General features: G+C 43.8%; 2 protein-coding genes and 1 long non-coding RNA gene across 5 annotated transcripts in view; 1 reads left to right on the forward strand and 2 right to left on the reverse strand.

Annotated features, from left to right (window-relative positions):
• Positions 1 to 24,745, reverse strand: part of Mettl14 (methyltransferase like 14) — a 30,724-nt gene that overhangs the window by 4,292 nt on the left and 1,687 nt on the right. The gene's annotated exons all lie outside the window — the stretch shown is intronic.
• Positions 276 to 23,543, forward strand: BicC (protein bicaudal C). Of its 3 annotated transcripts, none has more exons than XM_043419881.1 (13): positions 276 to 413; positions 3,457 to 3,747; positions 4,742 to 4,785; positions 10,508 to 10,577; positions 15,572 to 15,651; positions 16,038 to 16,253; positions 16,445 to 16,684; positions 17,174 to 17,392; positions 18,749 to 19,052; positions 19,587 to 20,326; positions 20,528 to 20,750; positions 20,930 to 21,049; positions 21,310 to 23,543. In XM_043419881.1, exons 2-13 carry the CDS (start codon positions 3,525 to 3,527, stop codon positions 21,447 to 21,449), a joined length of 2,619 nt encoding a protein of 872 aa, XP_043275816.1. In that variant the 5' UTR covers positions 276 to 413; positions 3,457 to 3,524; the 3' UTR covers positions 21,450 to 23,543. The 3 variants fall into 3 exon arrangements, with proteins under 3 accessions (XP_043275816.1, XP_043275817.1, XP_043275818.1); XM_043419882.1 differs by lacking the exon at positions 276 to 413 and adding an exon at positions 2,390 to 2,517; XM_043419883.1 differs by lacking the exons at positions 276 to 413; positions 3,457 to 3,747; positions 4,742 to 4,785 and adding an exon at positions 8,046 to 9,150.
• LOC122411245 (uncharacterized) lies at positions 16,596 to 21,320 on the reverse strand. Its single transcript, XR_006261127.1, has 3 exons — positions 21,138 to 21,320; positions 17,055 to 18,375; positions 16,596 to 16,696 (listed from the first exon to the last, which is right to left on the reverse strand). It is a non-coding gene; the product is annotated as an uncharacterized lncRNA (long non-coding RNA).

Consider the following 24,745-nt stretch of genomic DNA (forward strand, 5'->3'; position numbering starts at 1 on the left):
TGCTCCCATACGATCAAATTAATTTATTATTTATTAATGCATGACAATAATTATTATTATTTATAAAACAAAAAATCAATATAAATTGGAAAAATCGAAAGTACTCGGGAAAAATCGCGTGATTTTTTCGCGAGGAAAGAAATCGGGCGTTACTCAACGGCCACGGTGGGTGGAAAAATTGGCGCGCGTTTATATTCCACGGCCGCTCTCCACAACATTGAATATTTTATATTTTGAATCAACGCTTTTTCCACTCGAAATCATTCAAAATTCACTCGGAAATCGCCGCTCGATCTAACACCCACGTGGACCCGTACGCCCCTTTTTTTCCTCATCCCATTCAAACGAATCTTCCTTGGTTCGTTTTTTCCCTTCGTTGGAGCATCGATGTAACACCGGTTATCACACAAAAGGTTCGTAAATTTTTGCTTCTCACATTTTTTCGTCCTGAATTTCTTCTTCTGCGTTTAATTTTACTCTCAATAAGAAAGAAGCATCCGAAAATTCGTTTCAAACGTTTCACTATTTTTGTATCTCATTTTGCGAACGTTCATCGCAACCATCCATGAAATATAATGCCAAAATAATTGCATACTGACACCAATTCATCATCATAATTTTGTCAGCTTTTGGTGAGTTTATCATTAATTTTGATAAAATTCCTTCCAATTGACCTCGAGCTTATAAATTTGTCGTTTAAATTGAAAAAACTTCGTTAATTTTATTCAACGCTTAAAATCATTTTTCAATAATGCCAGTTGGACGAAGAATTCGTCAATAACGATAAAATGTTTATCCAAATGATCTGGAAAATGTTACTTCGTCTTCGTAATTCAAACTTTCGTGCATCGCCTCTTCTCCGGTTGATCGTCAAGTTTTTTCGCCGCTTTTTTCTTTAATTTGATGCTTCTTGTTTTCGCACGAAAGGAATGGCCCTCGCTCGGGTGTATTTTCCGTAAGCGGTAAAAGTGAATTTCTGTCGAGTCAGTGCTCCAATCGAGTTTTAAATTGCCCGGATAGTCACCGACTTTTAGAAAATCACTCGAAAACAGAATTGCTGAGGCTACGGGACGAGTTTGGCGATGGGTAAACAGCGTTGTAAATCTAGCTCTATTGTTTAGCCACAAAAGCGAGGTCGCTTGTACGGAATCAATCAAATTTTCGGATCCAACTCGAAAGCGGGATGGGCGTACGGACCGAAATTCGCGCGTGCTCTTGAATTCTCCCGAAAGATTGAATTTCACTTCATTGGTTTTGAAAGTTGAAGAAAAAAAAAAAAAAAAAAGAATCAAACGAATTACCGCTTCCAAAAGGCACTCGAAAATGAAATCCAACACCGCTCGAAACTCGATTATCGTTCGACCGTGATTTCGGTTACATCGTAACCCCGAGGAGCTCGCAAATTTTCGAGAGAAATTCGAAAATTCGTTGAGTCTCCGGAATCGTCGGAGCGGAACGTACGAGCCGGTGGCAAGTGTCTCGCCGGTAAACATCGTTGTAAATCCTGTTCTATTGTCGTGTAGCGAAAACAAGGTGACTTTCAATCACCTATGAAATAAACGACTTTGTGTCTCGAAACTTGAAGGATCACTCCAACCGAGGTTCGCACGGGGCTGAGAAATCGGACGAGAGTTCGAGCGAGGCTCGATCGAATGCGCGTTATTGAAAAACGGCGTAGAAAGCATCGAAATGCACAGTTGTCGATTTCATGAAAGTAAGTAAATAAATAAATAAATGCGATAAAAGTGTAAGAAATTTGCGAGTAAGACTAAACTCGAAAAGTTTGAATACAGAGAAGCACACGCGAATCGAGGATAGCGAAAGAGGAGCTCGAGGGGGAAGGAGAGCGAGGGAAGATGGCGATTGAAAAAAGACGCGTAGTCCGAATTGTTTTGCCGAAGAGGCCGTCGACACCGTTTGGTGCAAAACGGTGAGGAATTTCCTCGTAGACACGTGTCTCGACCATCAAGATCGTCTTGTTTTGTTTCTCTGGTTCGGCCGTTCTCTCGCTCCGTCTCCGTCTTTCTTCCTTTCCTCGGGCGAGTCCTTAATGCCGTGAGAGATCCGCCTTCGCGAGGTGTCTCTCGGGGACAATTTTTTTCCTCGTATTTGCTCGTTACACACTCGAACTCGATATTTCGTCTTTCGCCAATAAAAGCAGGCTCTGCGAGCGAGTTTGTCTCTCTCTCTACGGGCAAGAACCTCTCGTGAAAACAAGCGACGTATCCAAAGGGTGAATATCGCTTAAGGGGGCAGGGGACAATCGGAGTGGGAGAACGGATTGTCGCTTTGACACGATTGGACATACCCCCAGCCGCGAGCCTTACTTCCGAATTTCGGACAATTTTGCAACGCAATTTTCCAAGAATTCGCTCATTCTCACCGCTCGGGATCTCCCGCGAATGTTTCTTTTTCGAGCACGCGTCTTCGAGGACGCGATTCGAGCGAATCTCGGGGATTAATCTTGACACGATTATCGATCGAGAGGAGCGGCGACTTCGGGCTTCGTGAACGGAGGTACGTTGAAATTCCGATCAATCTTTTTTCTGCCCGATTCAAAGTTCCAACGATGTTGGGCTGCTTCTTTTCGTTTCCAAACGGAGACTTTCGGAGTTTGCATTTTCTCGAGCACTTTCATACTAATTTCGTCAGTTTTTCGTCAAACTTTGTTCCTCTTTTGTTTCCTTTATTTCCTCTTTTCGGTATACGAAGTTACGAAACTTGTTATCATTAACGAACACACCGAAAGAGGTCTCTTTGGAAAGCAGCTTTCTACTTTTCCTTTATTCGAATTAGAGCGAACTCGGGCGAGCTAAATGTTTGGAAGGACGCGAAACGTTCGGGGTCGGTGTACCATTGTCCTTCGAGTCTCCTTAAAGCCCCGCAACTCCTGACACACTCGCACCGAGTAGTTTGAGGAACACCGAGTTTATGATGCGGGGCCATCAATCATTTTATAATTTAACAATATTTTTCGTACCTCGAAACGTTAGGACTTTATTGTCCACTTTTGTCTCGCTGATATTTCGACAAAACTGAGCCAAACTAGGGAAGCGAAAGCTTCATCGGGGAATCAGCACTCGCGTTCAATTCCATTCTTGAAAATGTTGCTCGAAACTGCATGCCGACGATAAATAAGCTGCAAGAATGCTCTTGGCGCGGTGTAAACGATTCGCGAAAAAAATATACAATTTGGACAAGTTTTCATCGCGGGTCAGGTAGATTTTTTATCTTACTTCCGTGGTACGATTCCTCGTCGCGAGATACGAAGCGCCAAAAGATTTGAACTCCGATCGCAACGCCCTCGAATTTTCATCATTTTCATTATTTCTCGTATTCAACGATGAGAAAGAACGTGGACGAAAAGAGTGAAAATTACTTTGTCATTTTTTAAGAACTAAGAGCTTTTTCACACAATATTCGTTTGCTTAATTTGCATTGTGCTTCGAATTGCAGGATACTGAACGTGAAAATTTATTTTCAATAATTTCGTCGATTGTTGGACACGTCGACAACCCTTAAAGATGAGACCGGACGAAGTGACACAGTACGAGCGTCGTACTGTGGTTGAGACGATGTCCGAGACTTCGGAAGGCACCGACACAACCAGCGTTTCCGGTGCATCGGGCTTCGAAAGCCGTAAAGAGCTCCTCGATCTCGTCGCTTTCCATGGGCTCGCCAGTCTCGATGATTTGCATCACGAGAGATTCCGCGTCGATCGTCGAAAATTGGAGAGCATGCTGATGGGTGAGTTCGCTTGCAGCATTACAACTTAATCAAACGATAACTTTTTCCTCCAAAATACGAAAAGCTTCCGAGACTCTTTCGGAAAAAAATAAAAAGTTCATTGCTTGACCAATCTTCACGAAAAAATGAGTGCTCTAATCAGAATTTTTGAAATTGAAAAAACTAAACTCATGCACCAATCTCCAAAGACTTTTTATTCGAAGCTTTAAAATGTTCAGGCAACCGGTCGATTATTTTGAATTTCAAAGAAACCTTTTTTCCGATCCCGCTCAATTTTCATAATCTTCGAAAAAAATTGGATATCAATGAGATCGAATCGATCGCGTTTTAATGCGATAAACTTCGCGTGCGAATGGACATCGTTTAATCGTTTAAATAGTAGACGCGAAAAAACTTCCAACCGCTCCTGTTTCTCCGTGTTGGTAAACGAGATTATGCTTATTAGTAAACTGTCAAACTGCCTCTCGGTCGAGCCAGTGTATATGTATATGAACGCGAGGTTTGTCTCTTCGTGTCAAGCGCGATATGAGAATCAATATTTTGTATTGACACGCACAACTGTTTGCTATGTTTGATCGTGCTGCGTGAGCATTACACGTGTAAACGATCGATATTTTCGATTCGATTCCCCGCTCGGACGAGTCTATGACGATGCAAATTAATAAAATTCCAACATGTTTCTTTTTCTTTCCAATTTCCAATAAAAATTCAATTGATTTCGTATGATTTCGTTGAGAAGATAAAAAATTACTGCGCGATTTATTGACTTTGTGAAGTTGAATTCGTTTGACGAAGCTGCAAAACATAAATTTAGTGACACAATTTCCACCTCATTCGATTCGAATTCGATAAGAATTATTTGGAGAGTCCATACGATAACTAAATGACAATAACTTCCTGTAATCAAGTTTATCCGGAGTCCGATATAACGCTTGAATGATTGACCGAAATAAATGATTTGACAAATCTTTTGACGCGATGATTTGCTGCCCAGGTGATCGAGAATCTGGAGAAACGGCTGCGACTTTTTTCCACAAGGTGAGTGACCAATTGCGAGAAGTTTGATACCTCGAGAGCGGGCTCCCGACCCTAAGCGCTGGACTCGCAACGTTGTTCCTGGCTCCATAAAGTCGCACTTTCACACGTCGATCGTATTTTCCAGGAAGATTAAAGGTTTAAGGGTTCGCGTATAACCCGACGGTGCGACCTTGATTTTTGGGCTTTTTTGGATTCGTCAGGATCCGATGATCTCGGAGCGTAGTAAAGGCTGAAAAGCGATATCTCGTCGGTGTTTATTTCGGTCTCGTAACCCTAGGACACTCCTGCGTTACATCATCGCCCTCGTCATCGGCGTCGTCGCTCCACAGAGACTCGTTAACCCGTCGATAGCGTCGAGCGACGAGCTTGAGCCAGTCGACGATTCGACTAGGAAATTTGCGTTAGAGGAAAATTGAATAAAAATGAGGAGGAGAATATTTCGGGTGGTTTGAGAGCGATGAATTATCACCGTCGATGATCGGAGGTTGTCTCACACCTGTGCAAATGGCCTCGTCACTGAATTAGCGTCGCGCGAAACTCGTCGCAGACGCGAGTACAAACTTGACGTCAGCGCCGCGAGTTTGTCATCGGAAAGGAAAATTCTTCGGTGGAGAGAAAAATGCTCGAGAGGATGGAAGGCTCGCGAGACAAATTACAGGAGGGCTCGATGTAGCGATTAAACGGAGCTTAGGATTCATCTCGGTCAGGTGAAATGGAGTCTATTTAAAGAGCCGCTGGAAAAAGTACTCGCGCGCTCCCGAGGGGACTCGTTCGCAACGACTAAAATACCGGGAGATTCTCGCGCGAAAGACGTTTCCGCTAAAACATTCGTCGCGTTTAACGAATCGATCGAATCCAATAAAAATAGCGACGAATTTTGACAGTAAAGATTTTCCCAACGGATTCTTCTCCCGGCGATACGAGCTCCACTCTTCCGCTCGGGTCAAATGACTTTTTATATTTATATCAAGTACGATGACTTTATGAATATAATGCCGCAGCTATGCTCTCCTCTAGGGCACCATTCTCTCGCGCTATAAATATCTCGCTCTCGCTATCTCACTCTCGGTGCGGAGGAAGCTCGAGCCACTGGAAGAAAGTCTTTCGAATAATTCGAGTGTCTCCGGTCGCTCGCTCGGGTCCGTTTGTCGAGCAAACAAGTGACAAATAAATCGAGTGAAAAGCACACTTTTTCCTGTCGATTTACCGAGAGCTTCGCTGCCTCTTTTCGCACGAGAAAATATACAACTCGATGCGGTGCGGATGCGAAAAAAAGGGGCTCGTGCTGGGACTCTCCTATTCCGGAGATCTAGAAATACCGAGACAGTCGAGGATACAGTTGACTCGGACTGCACCGTCTAACGCGACGTGTGTATAACGTGTAATTTTAGATCGAGTCAGTGTACCCCGATGTCGTCCTAGCAGCGAACTTCCATTGGCCGATATACGCCGATGTCCTCGCGGACAATTACGCACGTACGAAATCGTCGCCGATATAAATATCGAAATTCCGTCGCGATCTTCCGAGCTTTCTGGACCGCTCGGCCCGCTCCTCGCTCCGCGGTCGCGGACCTTTGGATCTTCGATTAAGTTCACGAGCCTCGACGCGCTCGGAGGCCTATTCGTGCGAGGATCGACCGCGTTTTGCGCATTTCGAGCAATTCCCTCGCAAGTTTTCATTCGAAAAAATGAACTTTCTCTACGGGAAAGTAAAAACACGTTTTGGTCCACGCATCGGGGCCGGTGTATGCTTTTCATTGAAAATACGCGTGGATTCGAGTAAGCCTCGTTTACCCGGTATTTCCTTTCACTTCAACGACAAACGACACGCAAATCTACTGCGGAACGCAAATCTCGTTTCTCTCGTTATCGCTCCCACCTTTCCCAGCCTCCGAATAAAGCTCCATTTATCACCCAGAGCAATCTCCGACTTCTCAAAGTTTCTATCCTTCGAACTGGAATAAAATTCATCTTTTCCTCCATTCGCTCCTTTTCCGCTTGCCCTCAAATCGTCGCTATTTTCCGAATAGATTCCTTCACTTCAATTTTAATATTCCAAAAGTCAAAAACCCCGATTTCTCTTTCGTAATTTCAACATCGCAAAGCGCACTCGCCTCCGATCGGAAGGTTCGAATGCCCCCAATGGAAATACCAATTCTAGAGAACCGTTAAAAAATAACAAATTATTCGCTCCCGAAACTCTGTCGTTGACCCGTCAGAATAATTTCCACAACACAGATAAAAGTGCCGCGAGTTTGTGAGATCCTATGAACTAATGTCGGATGACGAAGGAAGCGGAATAATTCGGTGGAATTTGAAAGATCATTTGAGCAGGCCGAATCGCCTGTGTCAGCCTCTCAAACACAATTGTTCGACAATTGCTAGGACTAACAAAACTATGACGCAGAAGCGAATAACATCGGCGTCCCAATTGCGAGGGTCGATGAAAATAGGAAAAAGCATGGACTTTTAGAGGACAACGAAGACACTCGAGACACTAAATTTTGCGGTAGAGACACTCATTCGAAGGCTGATCCGAGACAGCGTCATCGGAGCGCCTTATTGTCTCTCGGTTCGCGTTATTATTCTCGAAATAAAGAGGTGCCAATGTTCCAGGAAGTGGGGGACGAATCGATGCAATATTTGGAATCTTCCGACGCACAATGTTCCTCGAAAATAAAGACACGACGAACGTCACACGGAATGAATTCGATCGATGAAACGAGATCGAGTTTTCGGGAGTTTGGAGGTGGAACTTAGCCAGAGTATCCGCACTCGAATACGACGACGGGGTTTCCGCACGATCTTCTTTTCGGAATTTTCTTATTTTTCTTTCTTTTCTGCACTCACTAAATTCTTTTGATTTATTGGAGTTTCATTTAAATTCGAAAGGAATTAGAATAAAAGAATATTTGTTTCGGTTCGGTGGAACGAACGTTCGGAGACAGCGGCCAGAAAAACCTGGCGAATGTCTCGAACATTTGATTTTATAATTCCAAGTGTCATTCGATTAGGAATTTAACGATCGAATCACATTTTGTCACTCCCGTTTCACACAACATTGGCAAAGCGTTGTGTACGAGTGGTGAAATGCGGAGGAAAAAAGACGCGAGTAGTCGGTATAGAAACGCGGCTGTTTTTGTGAATGTCTGAGTACACGCGGTGGGTCGAGTGGGAGGCGGTTACCGCCGCGCGAGCACAACCCGTTATACATATTATCTCGAATTAGTCAGTCAGTCGAGCGAGCGATTCCGTCGCGGCACGCCACCAACTCTCCTCTCAATCGATCACAAATATTTCCAATCACAGGGAGCCTTTCTCGCTGAGTTTGGCGGCTCGTCGCCGGGAATTTTCCTACCGAAAACACGGCAAATGAGAAGCAGACTCGGGGCGAACGAAACTATTTGAAAACACAAACCGTTCAATTCCGGTTTTCCTTTCGTCGTTGTGGAAACGTTAAAAAACGAAAAGTCACGGTTTGAGATAAGGAACGGAGAAGAAGTACAAATATTGCGAATAGCCGGATGTGCCGGGAGTGATAAAACGGATTTTCAGTGATTAAAAACCCTCCGTTCGGTCCGATCGCAAAGTCACGTAGAGACTTTTGTCAAATTATCGTTCGCAAGCGCGCACGAGAGAGAGAGAGAGAGAGATTGAGTGTCGGGAAAGAAATTTTCGTTGGTGGACGGAGCGATCCGACGAGCTCGTCGGTCCCGCGAAATATTGAAATTTCAAATAATTTTACGAAACGAGTTTGCATTCGCGAACTTTGGCGAACGAGGAAGAGCGTCGATTAGGAAATAGCGAGAGGAGCGCGCGACGCCGATTTTCGAGGCGGAATTTCAATCGAATTTAAAAGCCTCCAGATCCCCAACGGACTTTGAAGTTCTACGGAATATTTACAGCCAAATGAATCGTTAAAACGAGTTGAACGGGCGAAGTTTGTGGCTATTTTTATTCGCGAATCGAGAGAGACGGCGATGTCGAGCCGGAGTGAAAGTGAGCGATGGTCGAATTGAGTTAACGTGGCAAACGATGCTCTATGCTCATATGCACCGATATTCAAATCCATACGAGGCGGAATACGCGGCCGACGATTGACATCGAGCGGAAAGAGCTCGGTTCACCATTCCGGAAAGTGCGCGAGCCCCGGATCGAAATCGTCGATCGAAAGCTCGAATCTTCGGGCATCGGGGGTCAACGTCATCGCGCACCAAGGCAGGAAACGCTCAAATTCGCGATCGAAATTCACACGCAACGGATAAGAGCGAGTGACGACGAAAATTCTCAGTGCGTCTCGATTCCGGATCGAGAAAAATCTGAAGAAACGTCCCGACTCAGGAAAATATATAAAAAATGACTGTGGTAAATGATTTTATGATAAGATGAATTTTGACAAATTCTTTTATCGCCTCCGCAGTCATTTTGTAATATTGATCCAAGATTATACGAAGATAAGAGAGCAGTGAGCACGACAGTCTCCGAAAACTGTTTTTTTTCCTGCAAAATCGCTCGTTTCGCGGCTCCCTTTCGGTGTTTTTTCGAACGGAATAAAACTCTTGGCTTTCGTTGTGTCCCACCGAAAGACCATTCTTTCCTTATTTCTCAATACGAGTCTCGCCGATGCTTGGCGCGCGTTCCCACCGATATGTTCAAGTACGAGCGATAGCGCGCTCACGGGCAGCCTGCGCGAACACGGAGACACAGACGCGTCGTACGATTTATCGCATCTTTTATGTAACGCTCGTGCTCGCACTTTTTTCGCTCCGTTTCGTTTATTCATTTTATGTACAGCATTTTTATTCTGCATAAATTCCAGCAACATGCGCGCTTTGGCACAACGCGGGAGGGCTCCGAAGATTGGACACAGTTCGCTCCTCAATTCGGACGACGACGTTGTGCCCGCGGTCACGATAAAGTTTGCTAATGCGACGAGCGGGATAACTTTTTCCTCGTATTTCGCTCTCGGCGAATTCGGTAATTTGCGGAACGCGTTTATCCTCGGGATTGTCAATTGCGAGCTCTCGTGTCTGTAAATCTGCCGGGGAAACGAGGAAATGAAAAATTGTGAAGAATTTTTATCTCGAGGAAGAACGAACGCACGCTTTTTCGCAGTCTTCCCATACTTTTTCCCATCGAAAGCCCTTGCAAATGAGTCTGCAACGAGTCTCGCGCGCTGCCGACGAAATTTTATACACCATTTTTCAAACGAATTCGGTTAACGTTTGCGTTCGAATATCGTTATCCGCGATCGCTGTTTCGATATGCGCGAGAATGGAAATATATTTTTTTAACTCGGAGATCACGTCGCGAATTTCCAATGCGGATGGACCGGCTCAATTTTCATTCGAAGGCTTCGCTTCCAATAAAAAAACCTCCACTGGATCGAGGTCATTCTAGTAGAACCAAAAATAATTGACGGTGCGTTTGGAAATATTCTCGACGAACGTGGGAAAAGATCGTCTTTTTCAACAGCCTCGCGTTGTCAATGACGTTACACCTGTTGGAACACTCCGAGACTATTTTCGGAGCGCGTTATTATCACTTCCGAAGCAGACCATTCGAATCGGTCTGCGTTTTTTCGTTTCTTTCCTAAGCGAGTACCTGCGAGCTCGCGTTTTTAATTGTACCCGCACCTCACCCTACTCTCGTTAACGATAAATTAGGAGAACCTAATTGTACACCGAGGATCGATTCTCTACGTGAAATTTGACGTTTTCAGGTAATGGACGAGACAAGCACCTTCGTAACGTGGCCATCGCGATTAAAGATCGGAGCCAAGACGAAGAAGGGTGAGTAATCCAAGTTTTTATTAAACTCTCATTTTTATTTCCCCCCCTCGTAAAAACTACTCCCACAGCACTCGCTCGAAAGTATATCCGCGCGAGCGGTAATGAGGGTGACTCGTGAAAAAGATGGCTCGCCTTACCACTGTATACTTGTGCATGTGAAACGTTGTCAATCAGGCTCACCGCGCGACAGGTGCGCGAGTTTTCGACTTTAGTCCCTCGCAGATATCGAGTCAAATTCGTATTGAAGTTGCTTTTTATTTGAATCGAAGGAAAAGTGCTGCCGAATCGTGGGGCCGATCACGACTCGAACTGCTTCTTCGATGACGCGAGCCTTGAAAAAGCCGAGGCGTCTCGACGCCGATAATAGCGTTCGAAAGAACAATTTCAGTCTATTGTGAACCGCTATTTCACAGCGGTTCACCATCCTTTCGTCACGATAACGATGCTCGGATCGTTCACTTAAAAATCCTCAGTTTCGGGCCTCCGAAACGTCGATCTACGAGGATGTGAGGCGGACCGCACTCGAGCGTCAAAATATTGACGAAACTCATTACGTTTCCCATACATAATTGCGGCTCGCGTTCCCCGATCATTTGTTCATCGAGTTATGGCCCCGTCGAAGCGTGACGACTCGTTTTCATCACGTTTTAATGATCCGCTCGAACGCTCTCCGCGTTCAAATAAATGAGAAACGAACTCTGGATATAGCGCGAGATGTTGAGAAAGAGAACGAGAGCGCGATAGGCCGGGCCTGCGAAAGCGGGAAAGTCCGATGGAAAAATAGAGACCCGCTCAAATTTTTCCGTCGCGACGGGAATGGCGCCTGGAATAATGCCGGATTCGGAGGAAGCGTTGCTCGGAAAATGGAAAGTATCCTCACTCGTGGACAATTAGTTTCGGCTCTTCCTTCCCAGTGTTTTCTCAAACGCAATTCATTCATCGAAATAATGAATAAAGTTCAAATAAAAGAGTGAGAAAGACGGAAAAACGGTGAACGTAGCCGACACCCGTGGAAACCGGATTCGATGTTTTTTTCTCCGCAAACGAAAGACACGAGTTTGGGAAGCAAAATCGACGTTGCGTAACGAGGAAAATTCGATAATCGTTACGAGGCTTCGATAATAACCGAAAAGTGTTAATTGCCGGGAGTGGAATACGAGCGGGTTGTGTCGGACGAAAAATTCCGTCGCATTTGTATCGAGAGTCGTGGCTCGATGTCGCGTGGAATTTTTTTCGGTGATTCATATGCGAGCAGCTGTTTTTTTCTCCCATCGTTTCATCTCGTTGCGAGGCTCATTTCTGTGGCTGTTCGCGAGGTGCGTAAACGTCGGTCGAAACGAATTATCGGCATGATTCTAATTTATTGTTATAAAAATGCGCAATTCGCGCGCGGCGCCTATGCGACTCGTTTGTTCCCCCGCTCGACCCCGGAAGCGTCAGAATTTTTGCACGGATCTCTCAACTCCCCGTTGGCACTAATTTGGAACGAAAATTTGCGAATTTTCAGCCGAATCGCCGAGTTCGTACGATTTCCCCCCCCTCGAATAAAAAAGATTTTTTCGCCTCTGTGACAAAACGCATTTCTACGAGCCGGCGGGCGAGTATCTCAAACTTATCATCTCGAAGGAAAATTACGAGGCGCGAGCTATTACGGAAGCTTCATTTCCACCGGGTCAACACTCTTGACTTCCGTTCGATTGGGCGCGACAGCATTCGAGTGCGGTGGTCACTCGTTAAGGAGCACTGAATTAACGTTCCCATCGTCCGCTCCCCATCATTGTCGATAATTTATCAAACAGGCGCCGTCATTTTCTAAGCAACAATCAATCATTCGGTCGCGAGTCGTCCGCGGTTTAATTCCATCCGATTGATCTCGACTTTTCTCCTTTCTCTTGTTTATCTCGCCTTATCGAAATCACCAGCAACATTTGCCACTTCAACGCGCAATCGTTGTCTCTCTTTGCGCAATTCGGGTACGGAGTATCAGGGCTCGCTGCTTCGTGTCTTTGCACGAGGATCGCTGGAGTTTGAATGGCTGTTGAAGTGCGACGATCTTTCGTCGAGATCGAACAATATCCAGGGTGGGATTTCGATTTTCTCTTCACTATTTGTTCCTCAGAGAAATGAGATTTTGACGACGCTGAAGTTTCCAACGTTGGTGTCCAACGAAATGAACGAAAAAAACGTTTGTAATTCACCAATTTTTTATTTCACGAATCGTTGGTGCAGCTTGAAATACTACGAATCGGAAATTTGGGAGGGAACAAAATAGGAGAATTACTGGAATTATTGGAGAGTTCTTTTCGATCATTTCGTTGGACTCCAACGTTGGAAACTTCAGCGTCATAGATTTTGAGAAAAATCGAGGCTTCTCGTCGTCGAATAGGCTTCTTCAAGGGGCGGATGGATTTTAAAGAATCTCTCGTTTCGAATAAGCCTGATCCCTGACCATCCTTAGTGGAAGATTGCGTTTGCTCAGTTTATGAGAAGCCTGCTCGTTTACTTGGCCCCGACCTTTGCGCATAAACATCGTACGATCTCCGCTCGTTAGCGCACTCGCGTGTGTGTCTTAATGGAAAAAAATATTTATATTTCACTTGATCTTGCATTACCGTTTCTTGCTTACTCGTATCGCTCTCTTTCTCTTTCTCTCTCGCAAGAGAGATAAACGAGGCGAGAGGAGTCTACTGATCCAATCGCTTTCGTAATTTTTATCACGGCCCGAGCACCTCGTGTCGAACAGAATCCTTCTCCGTTGACATAAAAAGAAAGAAAAAACGAATAAAATATTTGAAGAAAAAAGACGTTTTTATTTATAGACTTGCGGCATAATGTTTCCTCAATGTCTGCACAACTTTTTTAGCGTCTTCAGTTTTTTGAGGCCATTTTTGCTGGAACGACTCCTGAATTTGCGAGGAGTGAAACGATTCCTCGCAAATTCGATATGCAAAGAGACTATTTTTATCGGAGAGGGGCCTTGACCACGAAGATCGTGACTGCAGAAATACCGACGCGCACACTTGTGAGAAAGCGTATGGAAAAATCGTCTCGTCGATCGAGGGCCACGACTATTTTTTCAGAGGGTGCTTTTTTATCGAATCTTCGAAAAGCAGCAAAGTTTCCTCAGAGCGACATTATTTCAAGTTTTTTTCATTTCAGTTTCTCTAGTTTAAATTTCCTCAGCCCCCCATTCAATGAGTCACGAAAAACCACTCCTCCCCGCCACATTTTCGTGATTATTTATCAGCAAATAACCGGAATCCTGATATAAGCGTGAATAATAGTGGCGAGCATCGTTCTCGTCGATGGAACAGAAAAAATCTGATTTTCCTCGAGAGGCTTCTCGGAACACAGCCTCGCGCTCGAAATCGTTTTTTATTTTCCGTCTCTCTCTCTCTCTCTCGGATTAATCGCTGCGGTTGGTTGGAAGTTTGGAGGCAAATTTCCAAAGTTATTGCTCAAGTGAGAATTTCGGTCGTTCTTCTCCAGTTTTTTCCACCTTATTTCCCCGATAGGAAGAACGCTTCGACCTATTCTCAGTTGAGCCTTCTAATTTCGCGTGCGTTTAGGTTTCCGTTGTTTTGGCCTCTGTCGAAAGAGGCTCGCGAGCATTCGCGCCGGTTTCCCGAGCCGGATCGCTCGCCGAGGAGGCCGTTTTTTTGGACTCTATTCCGGTCTCGGTAAAACGAAAGAATTTTTATGCAGGGAGACGAACTCGGTTGTGTGGAAATTCACACGAGCTGTAAATCTCGGCGCCTGACTCGACAAACATCGTCGCTCCGGAAACATTCGTACTCGTCGTCGTTGACGTCGACGTCGTCATCGTCACGACGCCGGACACTCGCCGCGCTTTCGCGACCTTCTGGCAATTTCCACGCCGTCCAAGTTACGCCTAACCAAACCGAGAGAGAAGCACAATCGTAGCTCATATCTCCTCCAACCCATTATCTATTAAGGTCTTCAGTCCAACGATTAAAACTTGGCTGCGATCCGATGCGCCGTACGTTCACTATTATTACGTTTTTTTCATTATTCTTCAAATTGTAGCTTGAAGATACGATCGGAGAACGATCGAGTTTCATTTTTCATCAACTCCAAGGTAAAACCTGTCGGGAAATATGAAATTCGGTGACAGAAAAGTATTAGTCAAAAATGATAATATGCCCCGAAAACTTGATCGAAAATGTTCCGGACAAGTGAAGCGTGAAATTCGAGGCAAACTCTACCCAGGAAACGTCAGCTCGAAAAAGTTTGAAAAACAATGTCGAAAGTTTGTGTTCCGGGTAATCCTGATAAGGATTTAGATGCACGAAACAAACGTGGAATTTGGACACCTCGGAACGATAAATCTTCGACGGATGATCCGGGGACAGGGTGTCTAATTTTGACCAGAACAGAAATTTCATGACTTTTAAGGCTTTTTAAGTGAAGGAACAGGAATTTTTCATGACTTTTCTTATGGTTCTGATACTTTTTATTCATCTTTTAATTATAAAAAAATTCAATAAAAATAACAAAGAAATGATATTTTATTTTGAAATAAAGAATCTTTTTTTTCTTACAAACTATTCATTCGATATTCGTTTTTATATCGATGATGAGTATTGACGAACCAGACATTGTCGCCACCCCGCGAATTTTGAAATCATGTTGAAGAAAACCAAAAAATCGACAATGACAATGAGCGTTGCAGAGATCTTAAAAAATCAGGTTGTTTGGTAATTTTTCATGACATTTAATGGTTTTTTCAGGTCCGAGTGTAATTTCATGACATTTAAGAATTTTCATGACTTTTCAGGTCGTTAGACACCCTGGGGGATAACGGCAAAAATGTTCGTTAGTTATATTGCCACAATACCAAGAATAGGAAATTTACATCGACGTCGATCGCAATCACCCAAATGGGCTTGTCGATCGATTTTTTCCCACCGATTATAAAAAGGAGTGGAAACTCATGCTCCATTTTAATAGTTATTCTCTTCTCGTTCTTACAGATCCTCACATAAAGGTTGCAGGTCGACCCGATGACGTTCGAGCGGCTAGAGAGAAAATTATGCAGATTTTGAACGCTCGTGTAAGTTGAGGAAAATCGTAATTGAACTTGCCTATCGCTGATAATAAATAAATGTTTTTTAAACTTTTCGGAGATTGACGACGCCGAAGTTTGCAACGTTGGACGAACGAAAGCAACATTTGAAATTCACCAATTTTTTATTTCGCGAATTATCGGTGCGGCTTGAAAAACGACGAATTGTAAATTGAGCAGGAAACTAAATTGAAGAATTACTGGAATGCGATTGGAGCCTTTTTTTACACCATTTCGTTGGAGTCCAACCTTGCAAGCTTCAACGTAACGGAAATATTCTTTGCATTCGAGAAAAACCCCCAGCTCCTCCTTCCCAGCTTCGTGTCGCTCGCAAACCGAAACGTCAGATCATTCAAATTTTGTTTTTAACCCAGCAAAACAATAGAGTCACGATGAAGTTGGACGTGAGTTACACCGACCACTCGCACATCATCGGCAAGGGTGGTCTGACGATAAAACGCGTGATGGAGGAGACCGGATGTCACATCCACTTCCCGGACAGCAACCGAAGCAACCACCAGGAGAAGAGCAACCAAGTGTCCATCGCTGGTGAGATGGAAGGTGTGGAACGAGCCAGAGCTCGAGTCAGGGTGAGTGGAGGGACGTTTTTCTTGCAGCACTTCGTCGGTTGCATTCCGAGTATAAAAATCGCCGCGAAAGCTTCTCAGAAAAATCAGCCTTTTCAAAAACTTCTTTAACTTCGTGAAATTTTACTTTATTCCGAGCCTCGGAGCTCGTCGAGTCGCAGTTGAGTGAATCCGAAAACGCATTTGCTTCGCAGAACCTCACGCCTTTGGTGTTTACTTTCGAACTGCCGATAATGGGGTCGACTCAATCCACGCCGGACTTAACTTCGCCGTACGTCGTCAAGATTCAGGAGAAGTACAACGTCCAAGTGATGTTTCGAACGCAACCGAAGCTCCACGCGACTCTCGTCGTCGTCAAAGGCTGCGAGTGGGAAGTGAGCAAAGCTAAGGACGCGACGCTGCTGCTCATTCATTACATGTGCGACCACCTCGCGGTGAGTATTCGACTGGAAATACGACACTGAAGTTTGCAACGTTGCAGTCCAACGATATGAAGGAAAAAAAAACATTTGTAATTCACCAATTTGTTTATTTCCCGAAGTATCGGTGCAGGTTGAAATAATACAAATTGCAAATTCGACGGGGAATGAAATTGGAGAATTACTAGAATTATTGGAGAGTTTTTTTTATCATTTCGTTGGATTCCAACGTTGCAAACTTCAGCGTCATCTGGAAATTGGAGAACAAAGATCTGAGAAAAAGTCAAAAAAGAAAAAAAATACTCAACGAGCACCTTAAGAGAGCGAGAGGAAAAGAACGCTCGTCGATGTAAAACCTGGAACACTCGTTTTTTACCCCAATTACCTTTTCTTTACTTTATAACGAAAGTTCCTCAAGTTCGGTTGAGAAGGAGATGAGAAAAGTAAAATTTTGTGCTACCGAGTTATCGAAATTTGGATAAATCCATTGTAATTAAACTGCAGAACCAGATTCAAGTGCAAATGTCGATGGAGATCTCGCCGCAGCACCACAGCATCGTGCTGGGCAAGCAGAACTCGAATCTCAAGATGATTATGCAACGGACTGCCACGCAAATAATGTTTCCCGACGCCGGCGATCCTTATATTCCGAGTCTGAAGAAAAGCAACGTCATCATTACAGGCGCTATTCGCAACGTCTATCTGGCACGTCAGCAATTAGTCGTAAGTCTTTGAATACCGGTAAAATACCATTATAATTATCGACATTATGCACCAGCCATTCGAGTCGAATTAATCCGCTGGGAGGTCGACAGTTTTTTGCCTTCAACTGTTGTGTTGAACGTCCGACGAGAGTCGACGAATAACTTGACGTCCGTTCGGTAATCGGGGTTAAAAACCGGAACGAGTGCGGTTCCGTCGTGCAGAAATCTCGGGAGAAAATCCTCCGGCGGGAGCTATTTTTGGCGCTACGATTCGTCAGGTTTCACGGACAGGGCGAAGAATAATTTGCTTCCGGAGATAATCGAGGCGAAAGTTAACGTCGAGTTCGAGAAACGTTGTGCCCTCGACGATAAGAATGGTAAAAAAGTTAGGCAGAAAAAAGGGGTGAGCGAGGAATAAAAGTGCGAGAAAACCGTCCGCCGCGCTGGCGAGTCGCAAGGAATTGATAATCGCAGAGCACGTCGAGCTCCGGGCTTCCACTTTCTTATCGTTTCGCGCTGCGACGATTCCTCGTGGAAATGATGATCGATCATGCCGCAAATTGAAGTCATGGCTGTGCTCGAGCTTGGGGTCAAGTGCATCGATACACCGCGTGCGCGTTCGAATACGGCGGATTCGTTGTTTTCCATTCGCAAGACACTCGGGACGAGATCGAGTATAAAAATCCTCGGGGAGTTCGTATTTTCCTCGAAATCGATCGCGAAAGTAATTAGAATCACTTTTTCAATAAATTTTTCACTTTATTTTGAATAAAACACTTTCGAACGAAGCTGCAGGTGAAACTGAACGAGCTTCGTGTCACGGGGACACCATTTTTTTTTCGACGAGAGCGAGAAATCGATTTTTCGAGCTCTCCTCTTTCCTTTCTTTCACAAGTAAATTTATTATCGATGAAATCCGCCGCACAGAGTCAAAGTCACGGTATACGAAGTTTATTCCGTTCGAGGTCGGACGGCCGAGTCGTTCCGCAGTACGTGCGAGCCCTGAAACATAAACACTGCTTATAGTTCTCCCCGCGCACGATCCGCCACTGGGTCAGGGCTGAAAAAGCCAATCAACAGTTCGCTGCCTATTCGTTTTCACTCAAATAAAAATACTTTGAAATTCCACGAGTTTCGGCGTTTGAATCTCATTTTTTCGAGCAACAGTCAAAGTTCTCGGTGGAACAACTTCGCTGCGGATTTTTGCGAAACTTTTTCTCGTTTTCGGGCTTTCGTTGATCAAATATTCACCGAACGCAACTTCCTCATGGAGCATTTTCTTCGTTACAAAAAAACGAAGAACTTGCCAAGTTTCGATCGAAAAAATACATTTTTTTGATCAAACCGAAGAAAACATGATTTTTCACTTTCTCAGGGCTCGTTGCCTCTCGTCCTGATGTTTGATTTGCCGGAGAACACGACGCCGAGCGTCGCCACCGACAGCGTATCGCAGCTGATGCAGACTCTCGACGTTTTCATAAACGTACGACCCAAACCGAACCAGCCTACGCTCTCGGTAATAATCAAGGGAATCGAGCGGAACGCAAGCAACATTTACGAGGCGAGAAGGAGACTTTTGGGTCTGGATGAGCCGAGAGTGCACGCCGAAATACCGGAGACTTACCACATCCCGAACGCTGAAAACGTGTTCCAAGGAAACAACAACGCGAGCAACGGTGGTTAGTTTCATTGCTCGCTGCACACGATTACGTTGAAAAATTTATGTTTACGGAGAACCAATCACGTCCGAGTCTTTGTCGCGAGGCTCTCGAATGATTTCAAGTGCATCGATTGGTCTCGGATAAAGCTCAAATGCTCGACAACAATGTTGAGTCGAGTCGCGAAGAAAATCCGAGTTTTTGCGATATGCCGATGACAAGAGAACGCTCGATTGAAAAACCGGTATCGAGTGCTCTGAAGACCAATCGATTACAGCGAACATTCGTTCTCGGTTGCACAATAAAAAGACGAATTAAAGAAACTCACGCGCGTTCACGTTCGACAGTTTTTCCAAATTTCTTGGTTAACAAAATTGTTTAATACGAGAAAAAACGTTTTGTTAATTTATTTATTTTTGATTTTGCGTCGGACACGGAAATAACGGGTGATTGGAGAAATGATTTAGTCAATGATTTTCACGACCGAGGCGATGATAATTTGATTTTATTTTCGTTTTGTTTGTTTGTTTTTTGTTAAAAATCGAACGAGAACAGGTAACGCGAGTTTGTTGGAACTAGCCGATAATTTTTCGAACATTTTATCGATAAACACGCAAAATTCGGCTTTCTGCATGTCGCCGATGTCGCACTCGCCGAATCCGTTGGGACTTTCGCCGCATTGGACGTTACCCTCGTCTTTGTTCTCGCCGCTTCCGTTACCGCACAATTATCCGTATCAGCAGATGAATCATTTGCAGACAGGAGTGGCGGGCCAAATGATGCAGCCGAATCCGTCGATGCCTCAACACCAAAATTTAACTGCACAAAATTTACTCGGTATAGGACAATTGCAACAGCATTTGGCCGCGATGAGAAACTACGGTGGTATGAGAAATTGGAACGGGAATTTACAGTACGATAGCAAAGGAGGGAGCGCGGACTCTTCGCTGAGCAGCGCCTCGAGCTCGCTCTCGAGTTCGACTGCCAGTCCGCGCAATATTTCTCCTGTAAATCCCTCCGAAAACATGGATTTCGGGATGATGGAAAAAAACATTATGCTCTCCGACATCGGCGTCGGCGATCGCCGCGCACCTGGTTGCGAAAAAAAAATCCTCGAGATGGCAGCACAGAGCAACCTCTCCTCGTACGACTACGATCAAAAAAGAATCATGGCGGTCAAAGCTGTCCAAAATAGACCCAAAGCCAACGAATACCGAGTACCGAACTCTACCTGGTCGGGTTATGGTTTGAGCGAGTCAATGCCCCCGATTACCGAAACCAATGAACAAGATAAGGTAATTCATCCTTTCGAACGATTAAACATTTAGCCAATTTATTTATTTATTACAAAAGAGGTAACGGACGAATGTTCAGCATCGTCTTTGCCATTTTTCAATGTCAAAATCGTAAAGATTGATCAAGCAGCTTGTTTTCAAGTCGATTCGGTCTTTGGTATTGAACTCATAATTCGATATAATAAAAATATGTATTTGCAGAAACATCTTGCGGATACCTCCGAATTATGGGACGACGAGTTAACACCGGTCGGTTACAAGCCGTTCAATTTCAGCATGAACACGAGCAAAGAAGCGACGCCGATAGGAATGACGTCTAATTATCTCGAGCACACGCCATCGTCTCAGCTTGAAAAAATCACGTCCGAGAACTATAACGAACTTGCGACGATGCTCACGAGTGTGAATCTCGAGAAGTATATACGTGAGTACTAATTTTTCGGCATTTTTAATAGCGTTGAATCATCATTCGTTGCTTCCCGCTTCGTTTAACCGTTAAAACGCACTGTATCCATTGCTCATTGCGAATAAACGCTTTGCTTGAATATAAATAACGCCATATTCCGTGACAATCTTTCGTAACGCGGGAAAAAACTTTATCAGGTCTTTTCGTCGCTCACGAAGTTGATTTGGCGACGTTCCCGACCCTCACGGAAAAGGATCTTTGCGAAATAGGCATTACTGCCTGGGGCGCTAAACGCAAATTGCTGCTTCTCATTTCCGGTATGTAAAGTTGCTAGGTTATGTTTGCATCTACTTGGTCGTTGTTGTTGCTTCTCTAACGCTGTGTGAACGCTTTCTCTCTGCTTACCTTTCTTGTGGCCTTGATGCGAGCTTCCAACGACCCTTCGTCTCCTCGTTTTCTTCGTATTTCGCCCTTTTTTCAATAATTTCCATCGTTTTTCCAGTAGCCACAGAAAAACGACTGCTAAAACCATCGCGGTGTTCAGGGGACTAAAAGTACTTTGTATTTTTCCCCACAGAAATGAAAAAGCGTTCAAGTCCTTTTTCGGGAGCGGCAGCGCCAGGTGCGGAGAGAAAAATAAACACGAGTGCGAGTGGAGCATCGGTGGCAGTGTCGATCGCGCCAACGAGCACCACAATGACGGATCGTACGTGGTAAAAAAAACAAGTTACGAAAGCGAAAAAACAAACGAAAACCCGAACGTCAACGAATTAGCAACGCCCTTTGGACAGCGCAGGAAAGCTTTTATTTTTTATATATTTTTTTTTTTTTTTCATTGCATGCAGCTTTCCTCGTGACCAGAGTGCCGCGTTTCCAGTTCGTGATGGAAATCTCGCGCGAATAATGGCAATCCACCGTTTCGATCGATGTCCGAAGACAATTATTTTTTTCTTTTTTTTTTTTTTTTTTTCAAACACTCGCCTCGAATCTACTGTCCACGAGTCGTCTCGTCGTCGTGTCCCGCGTATTTTCGTCGACAGAGGGACGATCGCTGCGACGTTTTTTTTTTCTCGTTTCGAACCCATCGATTGGGGCGATCGACTAATTTTTTTTTTTTAACTTGTATAACTTTTTTTTTCTTTTTTTTTTTTGCAATTCGCTCGTCCCATCGTCGTCGAGAACGCGAGACAGCGACGACGCGTGATTCTTTTTTGTTTCCCCCCCCCCCCCTTCTTTTCGTTCACCGTACGATCGTAGAGGTTAAACGAGAGAAGAGACGAGAAGTCATCGAGAACGGTGGATCGTGAAGTCGTTTTTTCACGGTAAAACAAAACGCTCACGCACACATGTATATTTATATATGTATATACGCGTGTTTGTATGTTCCATTAATATTAATTTAACGCACTGCTATGCGAATAATCATTGCTGTTAACTCCGTGGAGACTTTGTTAATAAAAACGTGTGTCAAATGCGAACGAGAGAAAAAGAGATAGAGACTATATCTATAAAAGTTGAGAAACTCGCGCGCGAACGGGCGAGGACCGTATCGCGGCTGATCATTGATTCGACAAAAACGAATAATAGAGCAAGAAGAAAAAAATGATTAAACGAACAAAATGAGTGAATTTCGCTCGTTATTAGAATAATCATTACCGTTAACTCCGCGGAGATTTCGTTCGAAAGTGTCTTCAAATATATGCCAAGAGGAAAACGAGAAAGGGAATATTTCTATGAGCGTTGATAAGCGAGAATAGTCCCGCGCCGGAAATAAAGAAAAACGAGAAAAGAAAAAAAAAATAAAAAATAAAAAACACAAAATAATGAAAAATAAGGATAAAATAGAGAAACAAAGAAAAAAAAAAACAACAAAAAAATGCATGAAGAAGCAACCCGTGCATTCAGTGGACTCTCAGAGAGTTTTCATTTCCGTATATGGAAAATATTTAATTGAGACTAAGCTCGAAAGCGCCCGCGGTTCGACGTAACGGATCAACATTGCCATTGTTTATCTAAATATATGCTCGCACACGTCCGAGATTGAAAATCATCGATGCAAATAGTGATATATTTAATCGGATTTTTACGAATGTTACAAAGCACTCTTCTGAATCGCAAGTGACCAACTTATAATCGCTATTGAGATTTAATCAAATACTAACGAGATAATCCACCACTCGAATTGTAGAAAGAACGCAAGCGATGAGGAAGAAAACTCTACGAATAACGATACGACGGTGCGGGGCGCGCGGGCTATCCCGGCTTCGGTAAATAAAAACAAAAATAACATCATCCGTTACGACACGTTCCCGGAAGTGTTTTTCGAGTTTTATATAAATAAACACACGCGCACACGCATATTATATATTATATTAGAGTATGAGATAACGAGTATTTATTGTATTAAATTACACCGGAGAACGCTGAATGCACTTGTTGAGCGAGGGTCCATTTTTTTTTTTTCATATTTTTTTTCCACTTTTTTGCTCTCGCAACATCGATCTCTCGGCACGGACACACCGCGCGTCGTCGTTGAAAAACAATAACTATTTCTGTACCTCTGCCCTCTCGCGGAACGTGGAATACGCGAAAACGATCACATTCTTTCTTCCCCCCCCCCCCCCCCCCCCCTCCTCGTCGGAGATAATGACAAAAAGAAAAGAAAAAAGACAACGAACGACAACGATTATTCGAACTCGCTCAATAAATGACCAACTTTCCGATTAATGTTTCAAGACTTTTGTACTTTTTGTACGACACTATATTGAGAACACGCTAACTGTTTATGACCCTGAAGTTTCCAACGTTGGAGTCCAACGAAACGATCGAAAAAAACTCTCCAATAATTCCAGTAATTCTCCTATTTTGTTCTCTGCCAAATTTGCGATTCGCAGCGATTCGTAGTTTTGCAAGCTGCACCAACGATTCGTGAAATAAAAAATTGGTCTATTACAAACGTTTTTTTCGTTCATTTCGTTGGACTCCAACGTTGTAAACTTCAGCGTCGTACTGTTTTATGGACCAGTCGAAAATTCAATTTATTTTCAATCATCGCTCGTATGCGCGGTATCGTGCCTCATTTTATTCAACGAATCAAACAATTTCCAAGCACGTATAAAAACAAGGTTTTATCGAGTTATTGCTTATTCACATCCTCAGGGAGCATCGTTATTTGGAAATGAATTATTTCGTTCGTCCACCCAATAATCAGCTTTTCGTAATAATCGAGCAACGTTTAAATACACCTTTTCGTCCAAATAAATCGTACCAACGGAATTTCATTTAATCACTTTTTAATCACCGCTTTGAGACACCTTCGTAATCGTCCTTTCTCGTCTTTTTTCTTTCTCTTTTTGCTATTGACGACCGTGTGTATACAAGCGTCAGAGCAGATCAGGCGTTTCTCCGAGACAATATAGTCAATTTTACAAAAGCAAGAGTGTATATATGTCATTATATTTACACGACATATATATATTTATTTATATATTTATATATATATATATAAATACGTAAACTTCAATTTTTTTCCGATCTGTTAATTATTTCGATTTTAATAGCCTTGTTTTTTTTTCTTCTTTTTTTTCTTTCACGTCTTCTTTTCCTCGAGCACTTTTCTCCGGGGACGGAACTCGGGTCTGCTCGCTTCCGAGTGCAGCTTTGCGGGTAGAGAAAAATCAGGGACTTTGAATTTTGACTCTTTTCAATTGAAATTAATTTCCGGTCTAAAATGATCGATCCGTAAGTGTCAAACCCATTCGCGAAGTCGAATAAGAATTAGCGAAATTTGACACGAATTTGGGGTTAATGAAAGTGAACTGACGTGAAATTTGACACCGGATCGTTGACTCGGGTCTTGCAAACTCAAGTTTTTCTCACCTCGAAATGTCAGCTACGAAAAATTGTCGAATGAGCACAAAAGTGAGGGAAACGAGTTTCGCTTCGGTAGACATGGAAGCAGGAGGCGAGAGGAAAAGAAATTCCGTGTCGAATATAGCCGGCAAACAATTTTT

This window comes from Venturia canescens, chromosome 5 (assembly GCF_019457755.1).
Source record: "Venturia canescens isolate UGA chromosome 5, ASM1945775v1, whole genome shotgun sequence".
NCBI classification, from domain to species: domain Eukaryota; kingdom Metazoa; phylum Arthropoda; class Insecta; order Hymenoptera; family Ichneumonidae; genus Venturia; species Venturia canescens.

What these genes read in the sequence shown, in the direction of transcription:
- BicC (XM_043419881.1), top strand. Translation starts at nt 3,525, where the DNA reads ATGAGACCGGACGAAGTGACACAGTACGAGCGTCGTACTGTGGTTGAG. An exon ending in CTGCGACTTTTTTCCACAAG is followed by an intron (nt 4,786 to 10,507) that starts GTGAGTGACCAA and finishes TGACGTTTTCAG; the next exon opens with GTAATGGACGAGACAAGCAC. An exon ending in ACATGTGCGACCACCTCGCG is followed by an intron (nt 16,685 to 17,173) that starts GTGAGTATTCGA and finishes ATTAAACTGCAG; the next exon opens with AACCAGATTCAAGTGCAAAT.